The sequence below is a fragment of the Strix uralensis genome, chromosome 1 (assembly GCF_047716275.1).
Source record: "Strix uralensis isolate ZFMK-TIS-50842 chromosome 1, bStrUra1, whole genome shotgun sequence".
Taxonomy (NCBI): Eukaryota; Metazoa; Chordata; class Aves; order Strigiformes; family Strigidae; genus Strix; species Strix uralensis.
The window spans coordinates 65,910,288-65,937,987 of record NC_133972.1 but is presented as its reverse complement, the minus strand read 5'-3'; the positions used below and the strand labels follow the sequence as shown (position 1 = coordinate 65,937,987).

The following is a 27,700-nucleotide window of genomic DNA, read 5'->3' as shown; positions in this document are numbered from 1 at the left end:
CCCTTCCTGCATCCCTGGACGAGGCCATCACCAAACATGAGTGAGTCGGAGGACATGAAGGAGCTACACATGTTCAACTTGAACCAATTCCCTTTTTTTTTTTTTCTCCGGGTAAGCACTGCTCTCCTATTGGCATGACTCACAAGCAGTTATATCCATTTATCTCTACCCCTCCCCTGGGAGCCAGTTTCAGGGAATGGAGAGATGAGAAGGCTATGAGACTTGCCCAAGAATATAATGGGGAGTCTTTGGCACAACCAGAGGACCAAACCCTGCTCTTAGTTTAGAGATCTGATATTTTGAGCTGCACCAGCTCCCATGGGACCACCAGTGGGGCCCAGCATGGCATTGCTGAGGTATTCAAGACATTCAGCATTCTTCCTACCTTTGTTCAGATGCCTCCCACAGCTGAGGATATCCCTATCTGTTTCATGGAGAAATGGCTATTCTGAGAGGAGGTGGTCTATTAGCCAGACCTCCTGAGTGGTACACAGAGGGACTGGATGGTTGGAATGGCCACACACTTTTGGATGATGATCAGGCAGTGGTCCCTCATTCCCACCTGTTGTACTCCATCCCCCTTGGTCCTCATCCTGTTAAACAGCAGGGCCTTCCCCACAGTCTGAGGATGAAAGCTGTGTCCACCCTCAGAGAGAAGTTCCTGTTGAAATTAATGGTTCTAATGCAGATGGGTTCAGTTTTCAAAGAAAGAAACAACTCCAAATTTTAGCTAAGAAATTTCTTTTTGCATTACTCTGCTTGGTGTGAGCAGGATGGTCGTCTCCACCTTTGAACACAGATGTATGTAGAGTGTTACACCTATATGATGCATCTTAGTTCTCCAGGTTAGTCAGGGCTGTAATTTCTGTTACCACTGTAAAAACACGAGAATTTTCTCCTTTTATCTGCAGACTTGCACTGTTGCATTTGGATTTAGTGTGGTATTTGCAATGCTTTCTGTTTGAACAATGGGCTCTCTCTCCACAAATCCAGCTATTGCACAGCCAGGAAAGGGCTGATGTACTTTTTAATATGTGCACATTATAAGCACTGCAGCAATTCTAGCGTTCTTTACCCTCAAATCTCAGTCCCCAAATCACGAGATTTTGTAAATAACAAACTTAATGACTCTTTTTCTTTGTTTTCTGCATTTTGAGTTCAGGTTTTCAAGTTTTTCTCTAAAATACTGAAGGAGATTCACTCTGGTTATGTTTTAAAGTGACAACAGCAAATGTTATGCACTAACATTATTCCAGGAGCTGGTGCTTCAAATGAAACACCAGTTCCTATGGGGACAAGCATGCACTAAAAAACCATGAAGATAAGAATAGAGGGACCCCAATGAACTTGTCAGACACTGGCCAGTTGCTGCTGGAAGGTGCCAAACCCCAAAGTTTTTTTGTCCTTGGTTCTATCTACCCCTGAAGATGCACAGGCATTTTGATGCAGAACTGAGGCTGGATACATGAGGAAGCAGTGGGATGCAATACAGATTTATCTGCCCAGTTCTGCCAGACATCACTGGGACATCAGGAGAGAAAACATAAGATATTTCCTTAATACTTTTTTTTTTTTTTGCTAAGTCACCATGTAAATATGGGACTTCTCTCCCTGATTTCTGCTCTCCACAGCTTAAACACTGAGTCAAAGAGAATTATCCATCTACAGCCAGTGCAGACAATGGCAATGCTGGAGCCGATTTGGTGCATCTTAAGATAGGCTGTGAGGTTGCAACCACCCTCTGATTGCATCACTGATTGCTCTGATTTTACCCACTCTGCTCAAGATGCCCCTAACTTTGACTAGATGCCTGTCTTTTTGAGATGAACAGCACCCTGGAAATGGGGAGGAGAGGGTCAAGGTATTGCTGAGACACCACTTTTACAGCAGCCGGTGCCAATACCTGCTAACACAAGCCCCTCTATCTGCTGCAGTAGGCTTCTCCCTTCATTTGGAGGCTTGAGGCATATATTTGAAGGTGTCTACTCTGTAAAAATGGAAAATGAAGTAATTGCCAGTGAAAGTACCTCATATTTCATGGTCTTTCCTTATTATGTGTGTACCCTGTGAGAAGAGCACTGAAGCATGTGCTGAATTAGCTGCAGAAAGCTTTGAAGAGGGCTTTGAAAAATCTTGTCTGGGAATTACTTTCTTTTCTCCTACATTGCTGAATTACCTACTGGAAAAGAAAAACGGGTCCAATCAGTCTGGAAAACAGAAGTTTTCTTCCTTGCAAGGTAATAAGGGTTGGCTAAGTCTCCTAATAAGCTGGGGAGAGTCAGCCTTCCTAGCTTTAAAGCTGAAAGAAAACAAAGCACAGATTTGCAGCCTTTCTGGTCAGGCAAATAAACACAAGCCCTTGGCAAGGGCATGGCCACGCTGAAAATACTCTTAAAAACTACGACTAGGAGATGGAAACACTTCATGACAAGGCAGGGACCCTGCCTAGGCTAACACAAGCGTTGCTATGCTTAACTATTTCAGTGCTAAGTGCTTAGCAAAAACACCCCCATGTCCTAGAGCTGGGCTGGTAATGTTTAATGGTCTTCTTCCACCCCAGGCTATTGGTATTACTGCTGAGCTGATATAATTTATATTGGCCCATGCTGTGGGTCAAGATGCTGAACAAGGAACAGCAATGTACCCCTCCAGCCAAGAATGAATAATGTAGCTGAAGAAAGATTTTCAGTCCATGCAGTGGAAAATAGAACAGCCTCAGTGCTGCCTAGTCCTTCATCCGTTAGCTTAGATGGATGAAAGGCCACAGGGCTTCTGTTTTAATGACAGATATAATTAGATACAAGGCTTTCATTGAAGCCTTCCCCTTATTGCTGCCTTTGTTTTCTTTTTTTTTTTTTTTTCCTTCTCCTTTTTGACATTTTTGCAGTGCACAGGCTGTGCACAGCCCTCTGCTTATTGCTTCTCACAAAACTGCCTGCCTTAGATAGTGGCTGCTGAAACCCGCCGGGCGGGTGGCTGGCTCTGCATTTGCGGAAAGTCTGGTTGCTCCACACGGCTCTGCCTGATGGAACAGGCTGCTGCCACCCTCTAAATTACTAATTATAGATAAGAGCAAAAGAACAACAGTTCATTCCACTAACGAGAAAGCCAAGCTGTCCCATGTGTGCAGCTAACAGTGTCCAAGTGGCACCTAGGACATCTCAAGAGTTGTGAGCACAGTGCTGCTGCACAGCATCCCCTGGGAGGGAGCAGGGAAGTTCCCAGCTGGGGATGCTAAAGCAGCACCAAAGGATGTTATGCAGGCTGGTCTTAGGGTGTTATTTGTTGTATATGAGATGGAGAGCACAGAAGTCCAGTTTGAGACCTGTGCTGGGCTCCACATTTCTACCTTGCTGAGCAAAAGGGCTCCGCTGGCACATTGAACATCCATTCCAGTGCTGAGTGATGCATCTTGCATGGCACTGATTGACTAGCCCTGACTGCGGCCCCAGAGACTTTAAACCTAATACTTCAAGCATTAAATCATCCCCCATGAGCTAAAATAGAAGAAAAGAGGTCCTGAGGACCCCCTCCTCCTGTCCCACCCAGCGGCTGGCACTGCGGCGGACGGCACTGCTGTCTAAGTGAAGGATATGGGGAATGTTCCTCCCCGCTGGGGTTTGTCGGTAAAATGTCCTTCGTGCCAGCGTCTGGCGCCAGATGAATCTGCACATTTCATATGAGGGGCTGCAATGTTAGGACTGTTCATAGAGAGCAGCTGTCGGGGCTTCTTTAGCTCTTCCCTTGCCCCAGGTATGTGCAGCTCCGGCTCAGTTTACAACCTCTCTGCCCCATAAGCCACACCCCAGCCAGGCAGGGAGGGCTGTGGGACCTGGAAACTTACAATGGGGGAAGATCATTCCTCATATTCATTTGTACTCAGTGATCTTTCTACACACGTGGAACAGACAAGACAGCAGGGGGAAAAAAGACTTAAATATTAATCTAAAAAATTCACTCACTTCCTCTTCAGTTATTGCCCATAAATCACTCAACTGCTCTGTCTCCTGCTGAAGATAATATTACAGGTCTCTTGAACTGTAATCGTGTTACATCTGACAGCCAGCTCCCAACAAGTGGATAACAAATCACTTACAAAACCCCTTCCCGCTCCTTCCCCCGAGAAAACCCCATCTCATCAGTAACACATCAGCTCCAGCTTACTCTGTTTTCTATTTAAACCACTTTATCCTATAGAGGAACAACGCTCACCCACCTGTTGGTGTCCACCACCTCTGCCGCCGGCACTCTTTCACAGCCCGGCTCCCACCGCCAACCCCAGTGAGCTACTGAGTGCCTGAGTCACCTATTAAAAAAGGAAGCTGCAAGCTCAGCACCAGTCTCCTGGGTCGCCTGGCCAACCACATGTCATCAGCTTTGCTCCCAAAATCAGCCGCCCTGAGCAAACACAGCTGCTAAGCAAAGCCCTTTGTGTCGCTGTGTGCGCCCCACAGCAGTGCGTGAACCAGGGGTTGTGTAATGGGGCCTGAGATCATCTGTGGGCTCTCACAGGGCTTGCACGAGCTGGAGGGAAAGGACTAGTCCAGTGGTGCAAGTTGTGCCAGGGTCCCGTCCCTCTCCATTGCTCGCCAAAGGGAGCGGAGCTCCCGAGAGCATCCCATCCCAGCCAGTTGAATCCGGCATCCTCCATCACCTGCTTAGTGGTTGCCTGACATTGCTCCTCTGTGGGTCAGCTTTGGGTTTGCTACGACGGCTGCTGGACCTGGCATGCCCTATGCCATGGAGCATGGATGTATTATGGTCTCACCCCTTGGCTGTGCCACAGCTTGGGTGTTGTGAGATATTCGGCGCATCCCACAGTGCAGGACCCAAAACACAGTACTTGAAGGCCAGTGGTAGCAAAGGGACCCGTGTTCTGGAGCTTCTTAGCACAGGGGAAATCAGGGTAGAAAAACAGTGATTTCTTCACATTGTGGAAGGGGTGCTGGGGTTGCAGTGCTCTGGTCTGGCTGTTTCCAGGGAATTTGGGGCCATTTCTGCTATTCCTCCCTGCCTAGGATGGGTTGTGGGTTACTCCTAATTGGATGGTCACTACCAGTTCAGTCCCCTGACTCAGGCCGTGTGGCTGGACATGTGTCCCCATTCCCACTTGCTTGTCCCTGATGTTCATTTTGGTGAAACCTCAGCAACTCACTGTCCCCCTCCTGAAGCTGGAAGCCCATCCCTACAGAAGGAGACCCCATCTCTAAGTGCCTCTGTCCATGGATGTGGCAGGTGCATGTGCTGAATCACACATATCCCATCCTCGTCCCAGCTTTGCCCCCCTGGAGAATCAGTCCCCTGACAAAAGGGGCTCCTAAATACCGGTACAGCTCCATGGCTGGGCTGAGGGAATTTGCGTGGATGGGTAAGCACCCATAAAAGCTGGCTAGGAAACCAGTGCTACTGCTTAATCCAGGAGCCTCGCAGCCCTTTGGGAGTGCTCTGTCAGCAGGGAAAGGTTTAAATCTCTGCCCTCAACCCCTGCACTGGGAGCCCTGGTTTGTGGGGAAGCTCTGCTGGAGGAGATATACGCTGAAGGTGGTGTGGAAAGCGGGGCAGGCTCCTTGCTGCCCCAGTTTGGAGTCTGCTGAAAGGGTGAGTGGTCCTGGGATGCTGCAGTGAGGGGGATGCTGTGTGGGGAAGGGTAGTCCTGGGAGATTGACGGTTTGGGGAGGGGAGACCATCTCTAGCCATTTCTCATTGGCCTCATGACCCTCTCTTGAGGCTTTAGCACATTAAAGTTTCATGTGTTATTTTTTCCAAAGGAAGGGGAAAAAATATGGGACAAGGCTGCAGCAAGGAGCATTGACAGGATTTTAGACAGCCTCTTGTAAAGACTGAGGATCAATGATGCTCTAAAACATCCTTTTTATCCTCACGAGTACTCCCTCCTGACCCCCAGATCACACTTTGCTCTGTTTGCAAACTGCAGTGTTTTCTCTCATTTTCAGTTCTACAAAGGACAGCGAGGATTTGAAATTCAAGCTTTTTCTCTTTGCCATGGATTGGCCAATTATGTGAGAGTGGCAAATGTAAACATTTTTTTTAAGAGAAATCTTGGTTTTGATCGTTTTGCTCCAAGTTGTCTTTTTGTTATAACTACATGGGCTAGGAATCGACCTCTAAAAGTGAGAAATGAGATTTTCGCATGCTTGTCTAATGAACTCAGATGTAAGAACACCACTGATTACAGTTAGATAACTAGCAAAAATCATACAACTTAACAACCCTTTTTTTCTGATTCCAAACTTTCATGGGTAGACCTTGTCCTTTCAGATAAGTTTGTACAACATCACATATGATAGATCCCTGATTTGGAGGTGGGGAGCATCTCTGGTATAGATCTTTAATGTATTGACTAATGCACATATCAGAAATATAATCATTCTCATTTGAAAGGGTTTAAGAAAGATTTTGGGTTGTCTGCAAGCCATATGTTGAGCAGATCTGGTGCATAGAGCTAATATATGAATTCTGAAATGGGAAATGGGCTGAAAAGATAAACACCAGAACCAGACGAAGGTGCTAAACAAATAAGGAAAATAAAATAATGTAACTAAAGAGCAGCTGTGTTGAAAAGGAAATAAGATTTAAAATATAATTTCATGCTTTAGGAATTGTCTACTAAATTATAGTCAAACAATTAAATTTTGCATGTGTATAAAGTTACATTTGCAAATCTGAGAGGGTGGGAGGGGGTGAAGAAAAAAACAGCTACTGAAGACTGTCTTGTTTCCTACACTTGAGTTTCAAAATCAGATCTGTCTGCAGTTTCCCGCACCTCTAAACTGAAGGTTCATGATCTTTAGTCACTTCTGCAAATGTTTTTGGCTCCTCAGTGTCAGCTGGACTTTCCTTTGCAGGAGCAACATCACAACCCCCAGGTAATTTAAACAGCTCTCGATGGGAAAATTTAGCCTCGGGGAGAGCTGAGTATCTGCCTCAAGGCAGCTCGGGGCTATTTCTGGCTTTGCAAAAATCCAGGAATGTGGAAGACTATTCCTGGTACCAAAAAATGCCAAGAAGCTCTGCTGAGAGACAGCTGTGAGTGGCATTGCTGGTTGGGGACGTAGCCTTCCTGAGTGGGCCAACTGCTGTGGGGTTGTCTTTCCTTAGAGAGGGCCTTCAACATCACCCGGGTCAGCTACCCTGTTTGTGGGCTACAAAGTGCTTACACAAGGTGGAGGTAGCCCTCACTATCTGCTCAGCTTTGCCTCATTCTCCATGTTTCTCTGCTATTTGCAAAGGCTTAATAAAGGCCGAGAAAACATTTAATAAATTGCTCACCCAGGCTGTGTATTGCTGGGATCTTGGTATCCAGAACTGCCCTCTGACATGCTGAGGATCATGTTTATGCCCTGCTCATTCCAGCTCTGTTCTCATATCCTCTGGTAACTCTTTATCTGTTATTTATATAGGGGATTTTCACTGAAATGGTGATAAACACCCCTACTTGACATCCAGTGAGAGCTGTTTTTATTTTCCTATTTCTCTCTTTCACCTTTCTTGAATGCTGGCTGGCAGCAGGACTGTTTTTATCCCTAACCCCGCTGCCAGGCTCCGTGTCCTCTGCATGCTCTACCTTCTCCCGTAGAGCAGCAACTCTGCCCTTGCAGAATAAAATGCAGGATGACTATTTGTGATAACAGCTTCCCTCCCTCTAAAATCCCCTTCCCCAGGGAAAGCAACACCAAGCTACCCACTGGAATAACCTCTGCCTGGGCAGAGGGCTTCTCGGCATGCTGCGAATACCAGACCTTTTAAGGGTAAGCCCTCTCTAGTCACCGTGAAGAGATACCTTGGGAATGTCTGCACAGGCATGAGCCCTGCAAGCATCACCAGCCACACATCCCACCTGGGATGCAGAGCACAGCCAGGATCAGGTCTGTGGCATACATCTTTAACCATTTCTTTGCCATGCCATGGTGTTTACATGGGGACATTGCATGGGTATCACACGGCTCTGAGGAGTTGTTGAGACCCTGCCTTTGCTTTCTATTCTTATCATGGTGTTTCCATGCTGCTGCCAGCTCTTTATCACTGACAGCCAAGAAAACTTAATACTGTTCTGGAAGAAGCAGCCATAGCCAAAAAAAATTTAGCAGTATACTTTAAAGAGAAAACCCCAACCCACTTGTAGCTATTGAGTTTCCCCGGCATTTCCAATTGTTTCTGAATGAGGCAAATTGCCAGTGAGAATATGGGAGAGGAGAGAAATGTTTGGCTTTAAAAGAATAAAATACCATGTTGTACAGTACTTAATGCAGAGATTCCTGCTACTGTGTTCAGACCCAGACCTGGGTTTTTTTCTGTTGCCAAAGAAGGATTTTCATGCTCCTAGCAACAGGGTTAGTGCATTCTCGCCTGGTTTCTGCCAAAAATGAAGCTTTTTTATCCTGCAAAATACTGCATCTATTCAATGGCAGAAAACAGCCTTTGTAGGATGTTCCTATGAATTTCCAGCCATGCTGGATCCCTTAATTGTCACTAGTGAATTATCTACCACTTTGCCTGGACAAGAACAGTGTTTCATATTTTGTCTCTTCTCATCAGATGGTATCTGTACCTGAGGCATCATCTCCACCTCTCCACAAATTCCTGTTTTCTAATAAAAACCTGAAGCTACTTCAAATATTTTCTGGCAAAGATTTGGGTGAAAACTGGAGACCCGCAGGGACTTGGGGGAAGTTAAAGAACTTATGTTATTCTCACAGCAATCAGCAGGATGTGTATCCCAGAAGGAAATGTTAACACCACCAAACACATGAGCAGAAAAGTACTGCTTTCAGCTCAGGCCACTGGGTTCAGGCCCATCACACAGTGACTGACGAGCAGCACCAAGACCTGGACCTGGAATCCTGGCTCTCTTCTGCTGACCCCAACACAGACCTTAGAGACAAAAGGCTGGATAATCAGGTATGAGACACACACATGCACATGCAGGGGTAGATTTGTGCTCTGTCTTACAGGGTGGTATGGGTTTTTGGAGTTACTTTCCATACTTGAGCACAAATGGGGAGTGGTATGGCCATATTAACACTGCTAACCCAGTAGGGTCCTGAAGCTCTTTATTTGGTTCAGGGTCACAAACACATTTCTCAGCCCTCCCTGGAGCCGGGAGGGAAGAGGGAGGGAAAGAAATTCCCTCCTTAACTAATCCTACTCTGCCTTCTGTTTCCTAGGAATATAAGATGAAGCAAAGCTCATTTCCCTCAGAACAGTCCACATTTTGCTGCCTGCTCCCTACTAGTCCTGAACATGGTTTTGATCTGGAAGATGGCCCCTCCACCCCCCCGCATCCATCTGGCTCAACAAAATCCTGTATAGATTCTTTCTCCTATTGCTTGTTATGGTGACCAGTGTCATGATAAATAACAGTATTTTTTGGGGAGGCAGTAGACACTGAGGTCTGGCCCCATGAATTTAAGCCTCAAAACTAGGAACTTAGGTATTTCAGGACAGGGGAAAAGTACATAGGTACAATGCTCTGTTTCTGCCTTGAACATGTCCAAGAGCCTAAATGATGGTGTTGAACCAGACTGAAACCACCATCTGTGGAACATAGAGACAGCACCTTCTGCAGCAGAGAGTGGAATTTGCCAAGCTCGGGGCCAACAAAATAAAATCCATGGCTTTCCATGAGCTGCAACACCACTTTCATAGCATGAGGTGCTAAGCATCCTCATTTACCCTTCATTTTAGCATCAGTCTGAGGTTCATTTTCATGCAACACTTCACACTTCACCCCGCTCTAATCTACCCCAAAATTACTTACAGGGAGGTCTCGGTGATCCCAACAGCTGTGTCACACTGCAGACAGCCTCAGTGGAAAATCTACGTGAGGCTCACGGCCGGGCAGCCCTTAGTGTATCCTATGAGGAGCCCTGCTCCTCTCCCCACACCCTCGGTCCTGTTCACTGCCTCCCAGTGGTCTCTGGCAGCTGGTTTTATCACCGAGAGCTGAGCTATGTTGAGAGGATGAACCACTTGGTCTATTTTAGGAAAGAGTGAAATTGGTGTTCCACCAGGCTGAGTCAATCATGAGTTTTAGCAATCCTACATGGAGGCTGGGAAAGTCTAGGGGCCTGGTTTATTTTCAGAACTTATTCATTCAAAATACCCCTGGTGTAAACTGGTATGGGACAGGGGATGCTTCCAGGCAGTGGTGTAATGGGGAAGAGGAATTTCCCAGACTCACTGTCATGTCCTCACGCTGTGACCTGCACAGACAGCCCCCTTTGCCTCTGGCCACAGCCAAAATTTTAAGGGAAAAGCTGGGAAGGTGACAGGTATTAGCTATATTTTCTGGTTCCTTATTTTCTCATCAGTTCCAATATTTTAGAACCAAGAAAGGAAAAAAATATTTTAGGAAAGTGAGGGGAAGCATGAACACTAAGAAGGATGATGGAGCTCTCTGCATTATGGTCAGCTGGGAATCATCCCCATCCTTGCAGTCTCTCTGTTATAATGTGGTGCTGCAGGGACATGCTCTTGTAGTGTTTGGAGAGGGATAACAACAAAGCACTGAGCCCCAGAGGGCTGGATGTCCTCCAAGCTCAGCTGGGTGATAGGTGCTATTTATACCATATTAATGGTGGGTACGGCTGTGTGCCAGAGGTGGGAACCCTGTCCTGGCCATGCTGATTTACAAATACAAACATAACCAATGGCTCTGGGTCTTATTTTAGCAGTCCACCTTTACAAGGCTGGGATAGCGATACAGCTGAGAAAGGCAGTAATGTTTGAATCATCTCCAGCTGCTCTCTCTTTGGTTTTCTTTTCTGACACCTTTAGGGAGCATAGGCTTGAATAAATCACCATGTGGAGATGAAAGGACATGTAGGCTGGATATGCCAGTACCAGAAGTCACCATCACCTGAAAAAAAACACTCACTCAGAAGTGCTTAGGATCACAAAACACAGGCCAAGGGCTGCAAGAGACCCATGCTCAGTAATACCCTGCTTGTACCATCCCAGGCCATGCCCATGGCCCACAGCACCCAATGCCAGACAACATGGGACTGCAGTGATGAGAGAGAGAGATGCACAATGTGAGCTGTGCTCGACCAGTTTGTCTCGGGGCAAAAATCTTATCTATTCCATCTGCCAGTGCAGAAGTTGTCTTAGCCTTCTTGTGCTCCAACGCACCATCAGAAATACAGGGAAAGGGTACTTCCCCAAGGTCTTTCAGCCTCTCTGCAATGTGTTTGTACAGTGTGTAGCATAGGGACATCTCCATTTCATCCAAGCTCATTGGTCACTTAAAGATCTCAGCAGCACTGTGCTGAGTAGGTGAAGTACGACTCCAGTTCCCACCGGGTCTCCACACTCTTTGCTCCAAAGGGTCAAGCAACTCACTGCTGCTGATTTTCTCGTTCGAGATGCTTAAGTTTTTTTGTTCTCTCCTCCAGAGTAGATTTGATGGAGTTTCACAGGAGTGTTTGGAGGGACTGCTGCCCCTCTCTTTTCCCTATGGATCTGCAGGTGTCAGTCACCGGAGAGGATACCACACATCAACCAAGCTGTAGTTCAGTATGCAATGAGGTTTCCTCACCAACACCACATCACACCACATCACATCATGGGCAGGGCCAGCTCCAGATGACCATCTGCTTTTGCTGAGGCTTCTGGAAGGGCCTGGCTCCTCCCTACCATAGCCCAGTTTCTTTAAACATCCTTCAAGGCTACAAATTACCAGTCCCTGCTGTCTGTGTTAAGCCCAGTGCCTAGGAAGATCACCACCTCTCCTTCTGAAGTGGTCTCTGTGTTCTTTGTTGTTTCCTTCAATAAATAAGGATCAGAGAAAAGAGCTAAATTAGAATGGACTGAAATTTAACCATCTTGGGGATGGGTGAAATACAGCCACCCTTGTTACTGCTGCGTGCTGAGGACGAGACCGTATGTTGTGAGCAATGGCTGTGAGTGAGGCAGCACTAAGCAGCCAAGAAAGCGCAGACCAAAGTGGTCCCTGTTCAGTGTACACTGTGATGTGAAGCAAAAAAGTGAGGGATGTTGTTAGGAGGGTGATAGACAGGTCTTTGGTTGCCAGTCAGGCTGTGAGTCAGAGGGATGGGGCTGGCAGGGGCTGGCAGTAAACATGCACCTGCTCAGGTAGCATGAACTGAGTAGCAGGGGTGTCAGCAAACACAGCAGCAGGCTGGGGACAGCGGTATCTTATTTATTCTGTATGGGTGGAGGGACATAAAGGTAGGAGGTGAAGGGCAGAGCATATTGGCTCAGTCAGCAGCTCACGATGGGCATGCGTGTCTGTGTCCTTGTGGTGTGCATGTGCATGCATATGCAACATATATTTCCCTGTCTGTCTGTCTAGCTGCAACATGCAACATACAGGGGTGGTGGTCTGTTCGCATGCATGGCTGGCTGTTCATGCTCCCGTTGTCTCTCTCTATCCCTAGGTGGAGGACCTGGCCTGCTACAAGTTATGACTTCCACACATGTCCCCCCATCAGTGCCCCTGCAAACTGCTCCTGTGAGCACTCCCTCAAGCCCACGAGATCTGAGCTACCTGACAGCTCTGCACAGCTCTCGGGGAAGGATTTTTCTCCTCCTGTCTGGAAGATAGCAACTAATTTAAAAAGCAGGAAATGAAAAAAATATAATCAATGTGGCACTGGGCCTTTCTGAGAGGCACTGAGAGTGTCATAGGGGGAGATCAGCAGCCCAGGAGCATGGGGATCTGGAGCAGAGGGCAGCCCTGAGCCCTTGATTGAGATGGGGTGTCTCTTGCTGGGAGCTGAGAGAAGAGAGCAGCACGGACTCAGCAGGATAAAAGGCCTTTAGGTTAGAGCAGGTGAGAACACAGAGTAGGGCTCACAGGAAAAGCCAACTAGACAGGACTAGACTATCTGTTTTGATTGCTGCTGCCAGAGCTCGGCCAGGTGTGAGTGGGGCTGATTGTTCCCCTGTCCTCCATGACTGCCTGGGGACTGCTGCACACTCCCATGGCAGCCCCCAAAAAAGGTGCCTGTGATCCCAGCATCCCTGACTGGCTGTCACAGGGGCTGGGAGAGGTGAAAGGGAATGGATGGCACTTGCTTCTGCCCCTTCTTTCTGTGATGTGGGGTTCTCTAGTCAGGGGGCAGATGGATCTCATGCTTAAATGCCCCAAATTTCCCTCCTGGGTGAGATGCAGAAACACAAAGCACTTAGAGCTCAACAGATTGGCCGCTTACAGGAGTCCTGACATTCAACTCCCACTTGTCATGCTCCTGAAAAATAACTGCTGAAAGGGAAATGAGCTTTTAAGGATTATTTTGACTGCAGGAGCCTCTATCATTGCAAGTGCCAAAGCTGCCTTGAACTCAGAGCTGTCTGTAGTAAAAGCACAGACTTTTATCTTAAATCAGCACTTTTCCCCTGCCTTTCAGATCTTTCCAGTTCACTAGTGATGTTCTCCCAAACCTGAACAGGGTGCTGTAGAAGGGGGCATGCTGTCTGCAGGGCCCCAGGTCATGAAGAGATGGAGGGTGACAGCATCCCTCCACCACTGGGGCTGAGACACGGTGTCCGGTGGCTGCTGTGCAGCAACATTCTTGCGGAGACCAATTTTGGGACGGAAGTGGGACAGTTTCATTGTCACTAGATGGCACCGCACCCACTTGCAGGAGAAAGTGCGGGTGCTACAGCAAGCAGTGGGAAAAAAAATTCCCTGCCAAGCAAGCATTGCAACCCAGCCTGGGTCTCCCTGCATGCAAGGTGGGGGAGCCCACTGTTTTCTGCCCTCTCCTTCACCTCGCCTCCTTGCTTTGAAAATTCCCTGTGGGTAGAGGTCAAAACAAAGACAGAATAGAAAGGGGGAGGGGGAAGAAGGAAATAAATGCATTTTGGAGGCTGTCTGGATGCTCTGTAATTTGCAGTCACGTCAGGCTCCCATTTCATCTTTGCACTGCACTGAGGTAACATTCTCATGTGCCCTTCAGCTGAAAGCACTGAATAATGGAGCTATATTAATATATACATGCACAAGCATATGTGTGTGTGTGAGCTGGGGGAATGGCATGCCAGTATTCATGCTCCTCTTTTCTCTTTCTTGGCAGTGATTTTTGTCTCTCTGGTTGCCAAAATCCGTCTAGAAGTTGTTAATTTTTAAACCCAGAGTACTCAGGAGACTACCTGAAGCAAATTAGTTGGTGCCTTCTCCTTTTTAATATGAAAAGACTCAAGCTTTCAATCATTTCCCTTTGGGGAAAATGGTTCCTTGGTTTGCCATGTTCCCTCCTAGGAAGTGTTTTGTTCTATCATGTAAGTCTTCCAGTTTAATCTCATTACTGCAAACCGCAGCCACTTGAACCTTGTTAATTAGTGACTTGGTGATGTCTTTGGTGGCAGCTTCCTCCAGATCATCTGATATCATCAGCATGGCAAGGGATGTAGCATGGTTGGCTGAGTTGCCTGGGAATGGGCTTTTCTAAGGGGTGTAGTGGCCATCCCCTTTGAGCAATGCTCAGGTCTCCAGCAGTGTCTCAGAGGTGCTTATGCTGTGTCTAGAAGGAGGTACAGAAACTGGTGCTTTGACTTGATGTGTAGTTATTCAGCATGAACATGTGTTTGATGATAAGCCAAATGTCAGTCAGCAGACTTGTCTTGAACACTGCCAAACTGTTGTCCTCCATATCATGGCATCCCAGACCTGAGAACTGTGCTCTGTGCTTAACCTTACAACACTGTGTGGCTTCAAACCACTTGACACTGTCTTCCCCATCCCAGGTCACTGCATTGGCTGGGTGTTCCCTACTCAGCCCTGGGGAAGGGCTGTGGGCAGTCCCTGGGCGATGGTGAGGAGGCTCCTGTAGAAGACCTGACCTGGTCACTGCTGGGGCTCATGGAGCACTGGTCTCTCTTGCTCCATGGGAATGACCAAGCACAGCACAGGTTTAGTCCTGGACACGTCTTGCCCCAGGAGAGATATGGGACAGGTCATTCTTAGACTTTTTTAGGAAGCATTACAACTCCTGTCTCTGAACATATCTACCACCTACATCAGAGGTAGCTGTCATATTCCCAGCTCCCTGGTTGCAATTGCATCCCTAGAAGGACCCTACACCATGTAAACCCTAGCCCTACCAAAGAAGCTGTGCTGGAGATGACATGACGTCTTTGCTATTGCAAGGCCTTTGAGTCAGGGGCCAGAGAGTGGTGTAAGGCTCTAAGATAGCCCATGATTCATCATTTCCCAGCCAGAGGAAAAGGTGTTCCTTGTGCTGCAAAAGGCACACTGCAGCTAATACTGTGATTGTGTTTAGCAAGATAGCACAGTGACTTCATGTGCTTTGATATTAAAAAAAATCCTAGCAATGTTGTGGAAACTTCAGCTCCTTCATTTGTCTGTGTGCTCATGTAAGAGACTTCCCATGCAGCTGGGTAATTAAATACAGTGTTTCAAATCCAGGCAGCATGTGATTATTTTTTTTTTTCTCTTGCGTGAAAGAAAAGAAAGAAATGGAAAGGAAAGAGAACAAACCCTAGTTAGATGGGTTATGGGATTCCTGGATTCCTGATCCAAGCCCAAAGCAGGTAGGACGGTCCCCTCCTCTCAAATCCAGTCATTACAGGATTTTTGGAGAGCTGTTTGTTTCTTGCTGTCCCAAATCTATGAAACCTTCCTGACAGCAAAGTTTGGTAAAATTCAACCCTTTTGCACACAAAACTTCAGCTTGGATCTCTCACTGTTCACACATGCCTCTTGCCTTGAAATATCCCTGACCTGCTTTAGTCCCGATGATATCATAGCGTTAGGGATCACTTACATGTCCAATCTTAAGCCAAGGATGACTGTGTCTGATATGCTACTGCTGCCAAATTCCAAAGGGATTCCAGCCAAGACTCCTTAGTTAGGTACAAAGGAAACTCTCCCTTTTCCTATCCTCAAGGCTGAGGTGCGGGGGGTTTATTACTCATCCCAAACTAAACATGGACACACTTCTGCCTTAGTATTTAATACCAGCTGCTTTTAAATGCTGGGATAACAGCATAGGGAGAGTCAGCGTGGCTCTGTGAACTCATCACTGGCCCAGATCCCAGCTGCATTGGGATTTGCCAGCTCTGTGCAGTGGGACCAATCAGAACTGGAAGGGATATGGCTGCTCTTGTGGGGTCGTCTGCTCTCTGCGCTCCCTATCCTTGGCCACACTCCTGCATGGCCAGTCCTGGCAGTACCCACACAATCCTGAGCCAGAAATGCCTGCTCAGGCTCTGCTATGGGATTACATGGGAAATACAACTTTGTGCAAGAACCAAGGAGACCCTTCCTAGTTGCAACTATAAAGCTGGCAGTAGAGAGCAATGATGACCAGTAACCAAAATAAATCCAACTCACAGCTTCTGTCCGTGGCTGAGTCATCAGCTGTATCTGGCACTGAGGAGATGATCGCCTTCCTGTCGTGGGACAGCTTTTCATCCTGTGTGGGCATTAACAGCGAACAAACAGGTAAATTCCCATAAATAAAGGAGAGGAACTGCACAAAGGCCCTGTGTAAGGAAGGCAGCTGCATCAGAGCAGAAGCAAAGGTGGCCTTGACATTGCCTCCACATATTGTGTGTGTTTTAGACTTTTTGTCTCTAGACCTGACACAGGCTTGGCTTTGCTCTGTTCTCTCCAAGGACAGTGCTTCATAGCTTTTTGCCCCCCCCTCTATTTCCAAAGCTAAGTGGTATTTTTTCTGCTCTTTCAGGGTCAGATTGCTGCTCTTTCAGGGTCAGATTTATCCATCCATCCATCCATCCATTTCCTTTACCAGCTCCCACAATGATTTTAGTGTTTCAAACTCAGCAATGATTGGTGTTGCCCTTTGCTGTACCCTCAGTGAAGGTATTAGTCCCTTCTATGGGGCAGTAATCACTGGGGTGATATCCTACAGTGGTGGGATGGACATGACCATTTCAGACAGTATCTCATCCATAATTAATATTCCAGATGATAATTACTTCATGGTAGGTCTCCCTCCAATCTAGGCTGCCCACTCCTACCAACTTCTTCCCTTCAGCAAAAGGATCATTGCAAGTAATAGTTTGTTGAACATATGACTTGTGCCCCTGATAGCATTAAATCACCCAGAGCTGGATGGGGCTAGAGATAAACTATGTGGAGGCACAGAAAGAAAGATGGGTGTCTGGATTAAGAGGTCTGGGCCAAGGAGATGTGTTGTTATGTCTGGGTAGAGTAACAGGGCTGGAAAGAAGTTTAAGCCGTGGGTGTTATTATGAATTTGTGCTCACTCGTAGACGCTGCCTGGCTCCAGCCATTGTTAGCTGCTTGCACAAACTGGCACTAACATTCATTTTGAGCTCCTTTGGTGCTTTAGTATTTAATAATAGGTCAGGTCTGTCTTTTACTTGCCACAGCACATGGTACCCCTTTTCTATTGGATGTTGTGACATTGCAGAACCTGGCCTGAGGGACACCCAGCATACGTTTGAGGATCTGGTAGTGTGTCTGCCAGCTTTTAATAATACAGAAAGAGAAGTGGCCTCCATGCTGCAGGGAGGTGATGTGCCAAGGGGCTTTCTGCAGTAGGTTCTGTTGCTCATCCTCACCACATCTCGGAGCAAGTTCTAGCCTGATGGTAGCTCTGATGTCACAACATGGCTCCTCTGTAAACCTGCTCCTCCTTCCCTAACCATGGAACGTTAAGCTTCCACAGGGCAGCCCCCATGCCCAGGGACTGGCATCAGTGGATGATGAAGCACCACCATGAAGCCAAACCACTTACAAAGATGACTCTGGACACCCAACGAAAATAAATTTTCAACATCTTTCAAAGAAGAGCACCAACTAACCTTTGCAGGAGACTCCTTCCACTTGATGATGGCAGGACTACATCGTGCCTTTCTCTGGATGCTCTGAAGAGAGGAAGGGAAGGATTGGTCTTTGGTCTCCATGCTCAGGGGTTGGATTGTTGTCATGATTCTGGCATCAGCCTCCCTCTTCCTCAAAATGCCATTGGGAGATGATGTCTTCAGTGAAGCAAAATGTAAACTCTTACACCATGGAGTGGCTTTAGGAATGTCAAAGCTGGTAAGGAGGCCTTTGAGATTCCTTGTTGGGCCACTGATGTTAGAGATGGGAAGATTCTCCATGGACTTGCTTAAGTACATATCACTGGGATGACTTTGAGATAACACATAGTTTTTCCCCATTGGACTGACATTAGTCTGTGACAGATATCTTCTCTCCATGAGCTAAAAAAACCCCAAAGAAACATCAGAATAGGCTCATATCTAACTTCAATAATAAATCTTCTGAAATTTTTATTTCCCGCTCTTCTACTCCAAGCATCACATCTGTTGACCTTCTAACTTTTTAGGATGAAAAAGTGTCCCATCATTTTCAGCTCTGTGTTGTCTGGAGTAAATGTCAGGGACACGATCTAAACTCTAGCCTTTTTTGAAGTGTGGAAAAAGTTTTTGTCTTGCTTATTTCCTGTGCATCCTCCTGATTTGTTCATGGTCATGCAAGGAAGCCTTGGAGTCAAAAAAATATGACCATTGGTTGTCTTCCCTCTTGGATCATTTATCCACATCTCCATCCTCTTCCTCTAGGAAATTGTGTTTTCAAACAGTCAGGAAATCCCCCCCTCTATCATTTCATAGGAAACTTCCAGTTTCATCTTAAAAACCTGGACTGGAAATACAAATTTTTAGATTCTGCCTTTTTTTAATAAGGTGCAATTCAGCTTTCTCTCATCAGTGGGAATCAAACCTGTCTTCAGCAGGGAAATTGGATGAAGTCCAGAGTATCTGACTTCCAGTGTGTGATTTTATCATTGTTATTCCAGGTTGTAAGAGGCTCTTATCACAAAGCAGGACCCAACATGCAAACACAGAGCTGAGAACTGTACCTTATGCCAATGAGTTTGCAATCAAAATATGGTATAAGAACACTGGTAGGTGGGAGGCGCACCTTTGCCATGATGAGAGAACAGTAGTCACAGCTTCTAGTTAGGGGGGAATTCAGTTTAAGATGCTGAAATGTAGACAGCTAAATGCAGCTATGAGCAAAATCTACTCAGGAACTTGATGTCTAAGTTCTACTACAGTCAAAAGTGCCAAGAAAGTGATTTCTACACCCTAGGGTAGAATGACATAAATGACACTAAATGCCTACCTTCTTTGGTAGGTGTTTACTGTCATTTAGGACACACAGGGTAATCTCAAAGACCTCCAGCTGCTGGTGCAGGAGGGCAGAGATGGCTCAGTGTCATATCTGTCAGCCTAGTGTGGCTGTCTGGGTGCCTTAATGACTTTGTGTGCCTTTGCCTCAGGCTGCATCCTTACTTGGTTTTCTAACTAGTACTAAATCCTCTGCCAAGTTCTACACCTCTTGATGGGCTTCCATTAGGCTCTACCCCTACAATTTATTCACTCTGGAGCAATCTGAATGTTATACCTGAACTTCTGTCCCATCCTGGACATCGTCTATGTGTCAGTCCATCTGTACATACTTAAAAGGAATTGGATCTAACCTGCCCTAAGACATCCTCAAAACAGCACCAGATATTGCAAAAAAAAAACCAAACCCAAACTGTTTTTTTTTTTCTCAGTCTCTAATAACCAAGAACTGGACCATTATGTTTTTAGGACATGTTCTGTCCCACCTCATCTGAGTCTTTGGTTCTCACCTTGGGATGTTCTTGCTTTGACTTACTGCTTTCACAGTCCAGGATGCTCTGGTACCTACAGGGAAGACAGGAGGTGGCACCTTAATCACTTTTTAGTCTGAATGCATTTTTTCATATAGTAGACAGGATCTTTCTGCCTTTCCCTACCCTCTGGAGAATATCAAACCCAATAGACTTCAAAAGCAGTATTGGAGAGTGGGAGAGAGGTGAAAAATGCCCCAAAGAGGATTAGCTTTAACTCTAATGGGTTAGTGCAGTGCAGTGCCACTAGATCCAGTGTGAGCTCTCTCCTCCCAAGCTCCATGCAAACATGTTCCTGGAGCACACTGTCACCCCACTGGTGGAGGACGTGCTGGGGGTTATATTGGCTGAACATGGTGATTTATTGCACTTTGCTATATGCAGCTTGCAGATGAAGTCAGACTTTCCAAAAAGTTGTCTATTGTTTATTTATTTAGCTTTAACCTAATGTAAAGGGATTTATCAAGTCACTACGTGACCTAATACAATGCCAGTGATGAATGAGACCTTCGCAGAAGAAACCACCTTCCTTTTCTTCCTCACAGTGGAGAGTGCACTTTCAGCTTTCTCCAAAGATCCTTGCAGACACATGACTTTTTACAGTGAAAACTGACCAAGTTTGGGATATTCAGAACTAAACTATCCCAAGGGGAAGTTCAAGAGACAGTTTTAACAGCTGCTCTGTCACTCTTATGTTGAGGGAGATGCACTTTGGGTACTGTTGTTAATCTTATTTGTCTCACTCTTGAAGAGTTGTGGTCTGATCTCAGTTATGGGTTGTAACCAGAAGAGAAATTAGCCTTTAAAGGGCTCGGGTTGAAATGTGACTCTCCCAGGAGCATTTTGGTTAGAAACAGTTGAGAGAAACCGAGAGGGCATGAGATGCCTATAGCCCTCTTGTCTCCTCATCAGCTCATCTCTCCAGCATTTGCTGGTCTCCCTTGTGGCATGTTAGAGACTATCAAGATTAAAAGCTTTAATTAACCATCTGGGAATACTCCGGTCATTGGGGTTGAGGGCAAATTCCTTTGTGTCATTGTATTTGGGGAAGTTTGTTCAGTGGCGTTTAAATCAGGACTTGTCTTCCAAGACTAAATAATGCATCGGTAATATATAATAGCTAAGATCACTTATGGCAGAAAAGTGCTTGCCTCTAGTTGAGACCTGACATGCTGGGATGCTGTGTCTGAGAAAGACCTTATCTGAGTGAGATTTGGTTTTTATGGCTGTGGAAGAAGGAGAGTCCACACTGGAACCCCACAGATCTAAGGTGAACTGCAACCTTAGATTAACCACCCACCTGGCAACCAGTTCAGAGACGGACACAGATTTTCTCAGAGAAACTGCTCTGCATTCTGGACTGCTTCTCAGAGAATGGCACAGAAAAGGAAAGGACTGAGCTGGCCTCAGCTGCTTAGTTTTTTCCATGTTCTCTGTCTGCTGGCATTGGAGCAAGAGAGTAAAGGTTATGGTGCTAGATGTGATGATCCAGGGAAAAGAGGCCAACAATTAATGCATCCATCTCAACTCATGGGATCGGTGCATCAGTAAAGGGCTGTGGAACAAATGCTGTCTTCACTGATGCTTCTGCAAACCTCATCACATAAATTCACTTTTGAAAAAATAAAATAGGGTTAAAGAAGACACAATTTAAATTAAATTACTCCTAATGCAGGGAATGGATCTTTTCTACCTCTGCCTACCACTTTTATCATTTTCTTAGATCACACAGTTCATCTCTGTGACAGGGAGAGGGAAGGAACCTGAAGAACAATTAGCTTTAAATAATTTTAAAATTATTTGATAGAAATTTTGTATATGCAGCATTGGTTAAAATTTTCTTATGTTTGCAATGTTGCATAGATCTGAACCAGCTCCGAATTCAAGTATTAACTGGAGAATTAAGCACCTCTTGGCCTCCTCTGCCAAAAATGTTCTTGTTTTCCAGGCTTCAGAAATGTGCAGCAGAAGTCTCAGGCATTGAATTTACAATGACTGATCTGACACTTGGAAGTACATTAGGTCATCTGGGGTTCATTTTCTGAATTTAGACAGAGCTCTAGGGACTTACAAGTTATATGTAATTGCTCTTTAATTACTGACACAAACATTCGAACTATGGGATTAATAGAATCTTGTATTTAGATTTTGAAAGTACTTGCTTTAAAAGCCATATTGCTTGCAAAATACATTTCATAAGTTATTTCTATTGCACTGGCCTGAGTGTTGGGCTGAGCTCAGAGCCGTTTTCCACCCATGTTTGGGTGTCCACTTCCAGAAGCACTCAAGAGGGGCAGTTTTTCTGGGGGACAGAGGTGTCATTCAGCAGTTTATGAATCTCTGCATCGCTTTTCATGCCTTTAAGACATCTGAAATCAAGACTAGAGAGAGGGAGATGTATTTCTCACTAGTTGCTTTAGAAATTTCTTTTTTTTGTTTGTTTTCCAGGTCATTTCCCATGATGTTAGAGACGAGACAGCTTTGTTAGATCACAGGCTCCCACCTCCCACAGTCCAGTGATTGTTTCCCATTTTTGTGGTGGTGTCTAACATTAAACTATTCCAGGTGAAAAGCCCTCAAGGGATTTACTCTGTGGCAGAATGAGCCTGTTAGGAGGGAAGTGTTCCCTGATTTTCCATTTATATCCCCCCTTTCCTTAAAAACAATATAGGCAGTAGATGGAAATAGTCTTCTCAGCCCCCCCCGAACAGTTCCCACAATCAGCACAACATCTCCCAGTTGCTAAGGGTTTACAGGATTTTTCTGATATTAATTCATTCCATCTTCTGTGATCTGGGAGGGTTTTTATATAAATCACTTACATGCTAGAGTGCTTTCCTCCACCCGATATCTGCCATTTGATAGTCTCCTTGGGGCTCTTCAGTACCACACTTCTGACTCCTTCCTCTCCCCCTTCTTTACAAGACAGGAGGCAAAGTCCCTTGGCAAAGCTGCAATTAAATATTAAAAGCTGATGTGCAAATGGGGTTGCTGTGAATTGGAGAGCTGGCACTGAAGAGAAGAGGAGATGAAGCCTCCTCCCTGTTCCTGTCAGCCTGTTGCCAATTATTGAGGTCTCATTCTTCTCCATAAAAACACTGGGTAAATTCAGATCCCAGCTGCAGTGCCAATAACCATCTAGACCCAAAGCTAGATTCTGATTTAAGTAGAAATCTGCTGGAATCCATCTCCCCACCTTGTCTCAGGTGGAGCAGAAATGAGCTCCTCTGCATGGGCATTTTTAGATGGATGCTTCTGACACAGGCCATATATTCATCCTCCAAAGCAGTAAGTTTCTTTCACCCCAGCTTATGGTCCCCTGTGCTTGTGGCTTCACTAGGGAGGTTTTGCATGAGTCACAGGAGAGACCATCTCTCCTGGGTGTTAACAGCTGTAGGGAATACACTGTTCCTAGAGGCGAAAATGAAAGGTGGGCCAAAGCGTTAAGGGAGGCAGGGTCCAGATGAAAAGAATTGCAATACTTCACTACTGGGGGCAAGAAAAGGCAGGACTGCCTGAAAGGATCTAATTTAGGCAATGTCTAAGTCTGATTCAAGCCAGAGTTTGGCAAAGGTAACCTCTTAGACTTCTCAAAAAGCATCACGGCCCCAAACAGAGCTGGTTTTGCACCTAACAATAACTGGATTTCTGTGAAGTTCTATCTGGGGATTTATTCTGTGCACACTGGAAATTTGACCAAGAAACAAAGCCAGTGGATGAATAAGAGCAGGTAACAGTGTGTTGGTTTATAATGAACAAGAAGGGCTGAATTTAACATCAAAAGCTGGAAAATAATTTACCCAGAAATGCCTAAGCTAAGCAAGAAACCTTTGACATGAGTAGAGAATGAGTTAGGGCAAAGTAGAGATCTGGATAAACAAGCTGGCTGCCCCCATCATTGCTTTATGAAATAACTTACACTTCTCCATGTGTTTTGATTCAACTCGTACTGAAACAAAACTCTTTACTGAGCTTTTATTCCAGCACCTAAAAACAACTGAGAGGCAATAATGATTTAAATTCTCTATCCTGTGAGGACAGTCTGATTTCATATAGTAGACTCTTCTCATGCTATCAGTTGTGTTCATTGCAGCAGTGCCTAAGGACCAGCCTAGAGGACAGCCCTGGCCTTATAAATACTCAGATTTGTGCCAGACTTGAATCCTTCATCCTTCTCCTGTGTGCCCAGGGTCTCCCTGATGTGCTGGATGTTTCCCACTGAACAAGATTCAGTTCTTAGAGGATTTTGTAGGATGCCCTGCACCATATTGAGAAAACACCAGTGACTTTAGTAGCTCCTGGACTACCAAGACACAAGTCTGATGGAGGCTAGAAGAATTTTTAGTTGCATGGGCAAAACAAGGCTCTGAATCTGGGATGCATCCTTGTTAGTTATTTAATTTAGAGGAGAAGGATTTGGCTGGCAGAATGAAACAATGAACATTGCAGTTAATCCAACAGTAAGTAATAGAGACTGCTAAAAGACCCGTGAATTATTTCAGGTACTACTGCTATCCAGCTCCTCTCTCCACAAAAAGGCTGCATGAAACAATTCTCCTCATAGCTCCAAGGCACACTCACTAGGTAAAGTGTGTTTTGAAACTGTTTTTGCCAGGATTACAGTGCCTTAGGCTGGTTCTTCAGCTACTGCCTCTGCTGGGGGCCTTGCTCAGCTCACAGTGATTTTAGTCTTCACTATTAGTGGTGCACTGGGCTTTCTCTGTTGGCAAGCATCTGTGGGAAGATGGGAATGAACTGTTCATGCCGAGCAGTTTCTGTGAGCTGAGAAGAGGTGGGTCCCAGTCCAGAGAGAGAGAAATGCCAGCTGGGTTAGAGCTTTGCACACCTGCATACTGCTAAGCTGCCCCATCTGGTCCCCTTGGTTCCTGTTATCCAGGATAATATTCCCCAAGTCCTATTCCCTGATTCTCTCTGTAGTGGTTTAGCCTCTGCCGGGGTCTGAGACCACGCGGCCGCTGCCCCTCCCCCACAAAGGGAGTGAAATACAAAGCCCCAAGACTGAAATAAGGAAAGGTTTAATACAACAGTGCAATAGCAACACAACCAACAACAACAATAACAATAACAGTAATAGTGATAGCAATGAACAGAGCAAAATAGCTACCAAATACAGAAGTTTGAAGCACGATGTACAAAACCACGAGTGCACCGCGCTCCCGCGCCAGGAAAATGTGACCTGCCAGGATGTGACGTCCGTCCGCATGGTATCTGAATAACCCGGCTAGAGCTCCCCCCCCCACTGCTGGGGAAACTTAACCCTATCCTGGTTAAACCAGGACACTCTCTCATTGCATTATTTTCATGCTGCTGTAAGTAGCTCCACAGGTTTGTGTGGAAAGGTGCCTGAATCATGTTGGCTTGCCTCCAGGTACCAAATCACATCAGTGGAGGACTAGTTAGAGGATGGAGGGACTGAATGGAGGGACAGTTCCCAAAACACCTTTTCTTCTCACAATGAAGGAAGGGAAATCATTACTCTTCAAGACTCTTGGGGTTTGCATCTTGTCTTGTGAGAAATTGGAAGAAGTCTCTTGTAGAAACTGGAAGCTTTGATGGGACATGATTTTTGAGCTTCAGCAGTTTCCCCAGGTGAAGGAGGTGGGGTAAAGAGGTGCTTCAAGGACCCTTCTGTTCATGTGACTCTGTGGCCGCCAATTGCTCTTTCCAGTCACCAGCCCAAGCAACACTTGACCTGTTTGAGGCACAGGTTTTGTTTTGGCTGCTCTGCTCCTGTTCTCCAAGGGGAACAAACTGCTCAGCACTGACTATGCTCCTTGGAAGGACCTTTCCAGATGTCCTTAATGTTAAATAAAATGTGGTGGCCTAGTATGCCAAGTTAGAACGAACAGCCAGCCACAAATACTCCTCTGCTTCCTGCAGAAAGGTGGGAACAATCATGTTACTTATGTGTGCCTCCATCCCAAGGACCCCTCTATGGGGTTTCACCCTGGGAGAGAAGATAACTGAGATGTTTTAAGAAGACATGCTTCCCTTTCTCTTCTTATTGTGATAAACAGCCAAATCACATCCTTTCCCCTCAAGCAACAGGAATTTCCCTGCAGAAAATGAGAAGGGAGCTAGAAAGCCCTTCAGATGCTTCCACAGGCCTGGGCAGCAAAGTGATGCCACTGTCATATTCCTCTATAGGGTCACAAATCTACCTGTTAGAGCCAATCACCTTTCTTAGTCCTGTGATTGCAACACAGGCCTTCTCCAGGGTGGGGGCCAGAGTTTTATTACAGGCACTATGAGGTTTTTTCACCTGCCCAAGATATCTGACTACCACACTAGAAACAAGGTCTGCTTTTTGGTTTTGTTTGCTGTGGCCAAACATCCTATGGGGACACTGGGGGCACGTGGTTTGGCCAGCTGGAGCTGAGCAAGGCATTCCAGCTGAAAGCTGTGGTTCGGTGTCGCATTGCCTGCCAAAGCACTGAGCTCTCCAGCATGAACATGGGCAGGGATGGGCAACACTGCCTGCACCTTGCCTGGGCAGTAGGCAGCAGGCAGGCAGCCATGTGAAGCAGACAGAGGGAGTACAGGCAAGGCACAGAGGCAGCTAATAGAGAACTTTGAACTGGGAGCTACTAATGGTTAACACAGACAATTATTTCTAGCTGTGTCAAATGGACTGACCTAAGCCCACATGAGATTTGTGCTGACCAGACAGGGACAGCAGTTTATATAACCACCTCTATTTTTTTTTCCTTCTTTTTTTTTGCAGTTGTATAATGTTGTTTTGATAGCTGTATTCTCACTAAAAATGTGTGTGTTCCTCTTTCTTTCCCCCCATGTGCCCAGCCTCTGTTGCTTTGCTCCATGCACATTTGTGCCCTGCTTGTCAGATGTCTGCATGTGGGGATGGTGGGATGGTGCAGGGTGCAAGCGAGCACAAGAGGGAATAAATCAATTTGGGTGTGAATAGAGATCTGCTATTTGTTATAAACAGATTGATGTATAAAAGATTTTCTGAAAAATACTGGTTGTGATGTGTGTCTTCTCCAGATCTGATTCCCTGTCAGGGAACTTACAGCAAACTGGCTATAAGCAGTGGAGGAAAGAGCCAGATTTTGCACTCTCCCCAGCATATTCTCTCCATTTTTGTGGGATAAGAGGAGCTGTTTGCCCATGTAGCATCAGGGTTGTGTATGTGGCTGCATATCAAGTTTTTGATCCTGTAGCTGAAGGCACCGTACAGGTCCAGAGAGTTGATGTTGGCAGAGCTGATTTCTTTTCTTTGGTCTGCTGAATAGGGCTTTGCACTGGTAGTTTACTAAGGATGAATGCATTGGGGGAGGAAAAATCCTTACAAAGTCTCTGGTATTTCTTTCTTTCCACTCTCCATCTTTTTCTTGTGGAGAGTATCTGGATCCTCGCAGTCATTTCCATAATTATTGGTTTCATGTTAAGTAACCAAAAAATTATCTATCAAAAGCACATGTGGAACTAATGAGACTTACTTGAAAAGACCTGTTTTTGCATTTAGAGCTGGCATATCTCTCAGTCCATTTTAATGAGCTTCCGAGACATTGGCACGTGCTGGGGAGGGAGCTCACATGTGTACTTGTCCTGGGCTGCCTGTGCTTCCTGGGACTGTGGGGCTCTGGTTTCACCCCAGCACACTGAAACACAAATGCATGGTCCTCAGGGCCAAGTGAGGCAAAATTGATGCAAGAGCTTCCATGGATGCATACACCCTTTGAATGCTCCCTGCTGCAGATTGCCAAGTGTTTTTTCTGAGTTTTTCATTCAGGGTGGAAAGCTTGGGAGACTGGCTTTTCTTGGGAGACCTCTCTAGTGGTTGGGTTTTGTGATGGCTGGAAATACCATGGCAGGATATTTGGTAATTTCCACTTCAAGAAGCAGGATGGCCTCTAGCTTCCTTAAGGAAAAAAAAAATTGATCCAAAAGATGAAGTTTTTCAAACTCTACAGTCTGAAGTTCAGGTGGAGGTTGAGCTGCAGAGATCATCAAGGTTGTAGGATTCAGGGTGTGGGGACATCCAAGGCCAACTCCAG

The 27,700-nt window shown here is 45.9% G+C and overlaps 1 protein-coding gene across 4 annotated transcripts in view; it reads right to left on the bottom strand.

Annotated features, from left to right (window-relative positions):
* XIRP1 (xin actin binding repeat containing 1) overlaps positions 1–22,560 on the bottom strand; it is a 34,658-nt gene extending 12,098 nt beyond the window's left edge. For 2 of the 4 annotated variants that reach the window (XM_074869389.1, XM_074869413.1), the window contains exons 1-5: positions 22,484–22,560; positions 20,962–21,101; positions 19,641–19,695; positions 17,800–18,201; positions 16,340–16,421 (exon numbers count right to left, since the gene is read on the bottom strand). In XM_074869389.1, the coding sequence (XP_074725490.1) occupies positions 16,340–16,421; positions 17,800–18,201; positions 19,641–19,695; positions 20,962–21,089 (667 nt within the window). In that variant the 5' untranslated portion in view covers positions 21,090–21,101; positions 22,484–22,560. Of the gene's footprint in view, positions 1–9,778; positions 9,918–16,339; positions 16,422–17,799; positions 18,202–19,640; positions 19,696–20,961; positions 21,102–22,483 lie in introns of those variants that run through there. The other 2 variants (XM_074869397.1, XM_074869406.1) reach the window with 2 other exon arrangements.
* Between the last annotated feature and the right edge of the window lie 5,140 nt (positions 22,561–27,700).